Raw genomic sequence first — 6,158 nt, 5'->3', positions numbered from 1 at the left:
AAAAGTTTTATTTTATCATCACATAAAAAAAAATGAAAATTGACTTTTACTACCAATCACCGCCAACTAACGGATTTTATCCATAAATTCGTTAGTGGAGCCTATCATGTCCACGTGTCACCATATTATTAAGTAAAAAAATAAATAAATTAACAAATAAAAAACAAAACCCAATAATATGGTGACACGTGGACATGGTACGCCCCTAACGGATTTATGGACGGAATCCGTTAGTTGGAGGTATTAGTGGTAAAAGCCAATTTTTTTTTATTTTTTTTTTATGTGGTCGTAAAATAAAACCTTTTTTTATGGAGGTGGTAATACCAAATTTTTCGTTTTTTACGGTTGGTAAAAGTTAAAATAACCTAAAATAAAACACTCACCAAAAAAAAAGAAAAATGATGTTACTAGGGGGATTTGAACCCTCATCTAGGTAAACCTGAACTTGGGCCCCTTGACAAATTGTTTCTAGCCCACTAACAACTTAGCTAAGGCAAACTTTTTGTTTATTTTTACATTCAATTTTATATAACTATTTTCCAGTTTTATTTTTTTTCCTAAATTTTTTTTTTCCTCTGTTTTTTTTTTCGAACGTGGGGGGACAATGGTCCCCCCTTGTTCCTTCATGGGTCCGCCCATGTATACCCAACATTCATGACATATATTTGCATGGTCAAACCAACAATAAATGCAATTAATGATGACAAAGCAAGTGACGGAGCTGTTAATCATTTCCATCCAAGTTGTATACTTCAACATGTGACTAGGATGCTGATTGGGTTGCTTACTGGACTCCCTCAAATGCAGCAAGCTGATGTGGCTGTGAAGATTGACAAAAAACGTTAATCATGAAGATTAACTGGGCAGCCCTCTTATTAGTTATAACCTGAATGAGTTTAAAGATCTTATTTCCAAATGCCCGTTGCTTGAGCACCTCCATTTATCCTTTACTTTTTCTGAAGGCTATCTGACTATTCGTGCTCCGAAACTACGAGAGTTTTTTCTTGAAGGCGATTTTGTTAAGGATTTATCGTTGGAAGAAACTAGAGCTATAGAAATTTTGTCTCTACGTATTGATTGCCTAAAGTTGCAAGGGAGCAAAAACATAACTTATTTCTTTAGTTGTTTGGCCAACGTTGAAAAGCTCACTTTATGGGTTAGTAAATTTATTTTGAGGTTAAATATAGCAGCTGAAATTTTGCTCCTTGAATTCTTTATTAATCAGTGGTAACTATTGTATAACTGTATGTTTGATTTGCAGGTATACAATTTCAGTGGTTTTGCATATCCAAAAGTGTTTCCAAAGTCACTTACAAGGTTACAAGTACTTGAACTTAAAAATATACCTCTGAATTGTGATTCCGGCATCTCTCTTAGCTTGCTCTCTGCTTGTTATTGAGCTCACCAAATCTAGGGCGACTACATATCCAAGTAAGTTTTTGATTCTAATGTATCTTATTAGCTAGCTTCTCCTTGATATTACATTACTAATCATGATTCTGTCTGTCTTTGTAATATAGGTTATAGACCTTATATTAGGTCATCGAGTAGAATCAGATGATCATCAGTTAAATCAGTTCGATGACTCTTGTATATTTCAATGCCTTAAAACTGTACACCTTTTTGGTATCACAGGATTATTGAGCAAGGAGCTAAAACTATAAGATTTCTACTCGCCTGCTCTCCCGTGCTGACTATTAAACTGTGTATGGCAATGGGAGGTGCCGACAAACAGGCTAATTTCTTCAAGGAGTTGAATCAATGTCGTCGAGCCTCTCCAAATGCCGTGATGATTATTAAAACTTAGAATACGAATGTTGGCTACACTGATCATTTTTTTATGTAACAGATGTTCTTTGATTTGACTTTTGCTACGTACTCTTTTTGCCTTAGAATCTTAGAAGCTGTATTAGTTTCATCTTAACTTCCATTGACTTAAGATATAGCTTATTTTGCCCCAAGATATTTCGAACTTTTTAGTGTGGATACTGGTGGAAATTAAATGATGTATGGTGATTTTAGCTATACATACATTATTGGCTATTTATGATAAATTTTGCATATAGCAGGACCACTATCTTGAGTTTACAGTGATGGCTAGCCACATGATATCAAATGCTTACTTTTTTGTTTGGTAGAAAGGAACTAGATTTGATTACGATAGTATCTTGCAAAAAAAAAAAAAAAAAAACAAAAAAAAAGACTATGATAGTACTCATAGTAGGAACATACATCATTATTAGACAAAATTGAATTGGCTTCAACAACATTACTATAGCTTTGGTTACTCTTATGGCACAACCTTAAGCCAATTCAGCCCACACCATGAACTATATGGAATTGGTTCACTTGGCCCTTGGGTGTACCATAGCAACAAATTATGTTTCTAAATGATATAAATGAAATGACATTATCTACTACGAGTATTACGTATTTTATTTCACATTTAATGATCAATGTAATTTTCATGAACTATATGGTCTTGATTCACTTGAATCCGAGAAATAGCATAAATTAGAGAATCGGACAGTCTTGTATTTTATATCACCTCTAGTGCCTTTTATGCCATTTCATGCACTCAATGTTAGGGTATGGTGGGGGGACGGGGAATGGGCGGGCCTATTTTGGGGGACGAGAGAAAGGGGTGTAAGGTCGGAGAAAGGGAGGGATGGAGGTGTCGTGGCTGGGGGAAAGGGAGGTCGCAAGCAAGGGAGCTGGGCGGTGACATAGAGGGTGGATTTTCCTTTTTTTTTTTTAACTATTAGAAAAATATTTAAACTATAAATGTTCATGCGACAAGGCAAAGTACCCCTTGACCAAATAACCCATAACCAACAAAGTAGCCCCTAATCAGCCACATATTAAACTTTGTAAACTTAGTATCAAAAATATAACATTACCAAAGATAATAAATCTTTTTTTATATTTCATCAAATAAAAAATTAACAAAGATAATTTCTAATTTAACCCTTATCACTGGCTTTGTAACTAGGGTACATCAATTGATATTACTTGCAATTCTATTTTGCATTATATATTTCTCATATTATTATTTAGGAATACGAAATTCTCATTGAATTTGACTGGGATAGTAGATTGGTTGAGCGGCAATCGTGACCTTCTCAGCGACTTCTGAATTTGTATCGTTTTCCATTATAAGGTTTTCTATTGCATCCCCAATCCCATCTGTTATGGAGAATCAGGATGTGCCAGTGCCCGACGTCATGAAAATACCAATAAGACCAGGTAATTTCAAAAAATATTATTATACATTTAGATTTCATTGAAATTAATTAAAATTATACTCCCTCCGTCCCAAAAACAACGACCCATTTCGGTTGATTACGCGGGTATTAAGGAAAGTAGGTAAAAAAAAAAAAGTATATTGGAAAGATAAATTTACATGGAGTTTGTAAAAAAATAGAGAGAGAAAGTAATAAAATAAACGGAGGGAGTATTTGATTATTGAAATAACGATTGTAATTTTTATTTATTTTTGTTTGTTTATATACTACTAAATTAGCTATCTAGCAAATCTTGTAGGAGTTGAGGAAGTGTACTACATTTGAAGTAGACAGTAGTTTGGATTTCGGGTGTACATAGAGATAGTGCACCTCGTGGCTGTGTTCATAGATATTGTTCGTGTTTATGGTTTAGCAAAGAGACACTTATTGCTAACACTCGTTCATTCCTTATTGTTATCGCTTTATCACATTGCTATATTTATCGAGCAATTAGCAATGCTATCAAGTGCATTAGAAAATTAATTTTATAGCATTTTTGTAGGTATGATTTAAAACAGTCAAATGAAGTAAGTCATTATAGTAGATCCAATTTGTCTTATTTTTGTTTGAGTGGTTGAGTTTATATCTCATAAAACTGTGTTAGTTTATAGGTTGGTTAATTTAATCATTCTGTTTAATATAGTATCTTTAATTTAGTCCATGCTCATTGCTCAGAAGCTAATTCAATTCCTAATTTATAAGTATTATAATGTGTAGATTTTGCAACTCTATTTAGAAAATGGAGCATGGACGATCTAATTAGCAATTTGCCCAAAGATGTAAGGTATGGGATCATGGAACGCTTACCCTTAAGAGATGCAGCAAGGATGAGTACATTGTCGAAACAATGGAAAGAGGCTTGGAAAACACTTCCATCTCTTGTGTTTGATGGTGAATTCTTTAGAGAAGTACTAGGGAAAAAACGATATATAAAGCTCGAGTACACTAACATTGTGAGTAAAATACTCTTGCAACATGACGGTCCAATTGCTAAATTCAGTCTTCATATTCCGCGACATATACAGAAACACCCAGATGATGTTGTGCTCTGGATAATGAACCTATCCATGAATTGCATCAATGATTTTACTCTGAATAATTGGAAATACTCATCGCCTTTTAAGTTGCCTTCTCAACTTTTTGGTTGTACCAATTTAACTGTGTTGAAGCTGGATTATTGTATATTCAATCCTCCTAGTTCTTTTAAGGGATTTCCGAAGTTGGTATGCAATTATCTTGAGAATATTCATTTTCCGAGTGATGATGTTGTTGGAAGCTTTGTTGCTAAATGCCCGAGCCTTGAGAAGTTGGTTATACAAGGCGAAGATGGTAATGATGAACTACCAAACCTGGTTATCAATGCACCTAATCTCAAGTACTTGACCATCTCTAGTACATTTCACTCTATATGTCTGGACGGTTCGGAAGCTCTTTCGTCGGTTTCATTTACATTACAGAAATTGGTAGATCAAAAAAAGAAAAGAACACGAAACATGATAAAGTTTCTTACTTCTACATGTAGGATTGAAAACCTTAGTTTCAGAAAGCACTTTGTCAAGGTATGTAAGCGTTTTTTAATTTTTTTTTATTTTAATTTTTAATTTTTATTTACTACGGAGTATCTAGATTTCTTTTTATTTGCAACAAAGAGGTATTTTATGTGAGATACAAGCAATTCATTTGTTGTAAATAAAAAGAAACGGATATAGCTACTAGCTAGTATATCTTTTATTCATGGTTTCCTATATGAATCTCAATCAAAAGAATAATGTGTTTCAACCTGGCGTGTGCATCCTGGATCGAAGTTCTTGGCCGCGTGTGGTGTATCAAGAATGCTACCATTTACCTTTACTCATGTGAGAAATTTACGACTCACAAGCATTAATTCCTCTACGGATCTCTCCTGCGCTGTTGTCATACTACGAAGCTGTCCTAATGTCGAAAAGTTGCAAATTTCGGTAAGTCACATACTTACACTAGCACTTAACATCTAATGATATTTTGCCAACTTCAAATTTGAAGTATCTCATCGTTGCAATTACACCTAAATGTAGGTGAAAATTTCGGAGAATACTGCTGATTCTGTTGAGGACAACTGGAGTTGTAACCTTTCAAGTAAGTTTCTCCAACTCCGTAGCATCGATGTGAGACTGAACAGTGGATCAGCTGAAGAGCTGAAGCTCGTTGAGTTTTTGTTAGCCTGCTCTCCTGTGTTGCATACATTCAATCTCGAGTTTTTTGAAGAACTCGATGTAGACGACAAGATGAAGATGTCAAAGAAATTGATGCAATTTCATAGGGCATTTTCCAACATTACTGTCTTTCTTATCTTCATAGAAGGCAAATGTGATAGATGATGATTATGTAAACTTCATGCTGAATTTTTTATACCAATATAGGTCCGAAACTACCAGATTTGAGCGTTCATTAAAATAGATTGTGTAGCTAATGTTTGTTGATCGGACAAAGCACTGAAGCACATCCATAGTTTCTCTAATATTAGTGGTCCACAATAAATTAGCGTGAACCAGGTTTAACTAAACAAACTCCACTATCATGATATTTTCCTCTATTTAACTCACATTTCTAAAACTATGTACTAGTTATTTTTAGTTGTTACTCTTACAAAAATGTACCATTTTTTTTACGCAAAAGGGGAAAGATATATATATTACATCAAGGTGGTATGAGCAAAAGATGAATAAGGCCCTATTCTCTTCACCTTAAAAAATTAATATTAAGTATAAATAATTTCAGTTCACTAAAATTAAGTTCAATTCAGTAAAGATTATTTTAGTTCAGTAAAAATAAGTTCAGTTCAGTAAAATTAAGTTTTCTTAAAGAAGAATTATAATAGAAAATCGGTAAAAATAA

The 6,158-nt window shown here is 33.8% G+C and overlaps 1 protein-coding gene across 1 annotated transcript; it reads left to right on the top strand.

Moving 5' to 3' along the window:
- The first annotated feature begins 3,191 nt into the window (after positions 1-3,191).
- Positions 3,192-5,641, top strand: LOC110738192 (F-box/FBD/LRR-repeat protein At1g13570-like). Its single transcript, XM_021918598.1, has 3 exons — positions 3,192-3,246; positions 4,002-4,843; positions 5,339-5,641. Exons 1-3 carry the CDS (start codon positions 3,192-3,194, stop codon positions 5,639-5,641), a joined length of 1,200 nt encoding a protein of 399 aa, XP_021774290.1.
- The last annotated feature ends 517 nt before the right edge of the window (positions 5,642-6,158 follow it).

This window comes from Chenopodium quinoa, unplaced genomic scaffold (genome assembly GCF_001683475.1).
Source record: "Chenopodium quinoa cultivar QQ74 unplaced genomic scaffold, ASM168347v1, whole genome shotgun sequence".
Classification (NCBI taxonomy): Eukaryota; Viridiplantae; Streptophyta; class Magnoliopsida; order Caryophyllales; family Amaranthaceae; genus Chenopodium; species Chenopodium quinoa.
This window is presented reverse-complemented; position numbering and strand designations above follow the sequence as displayed.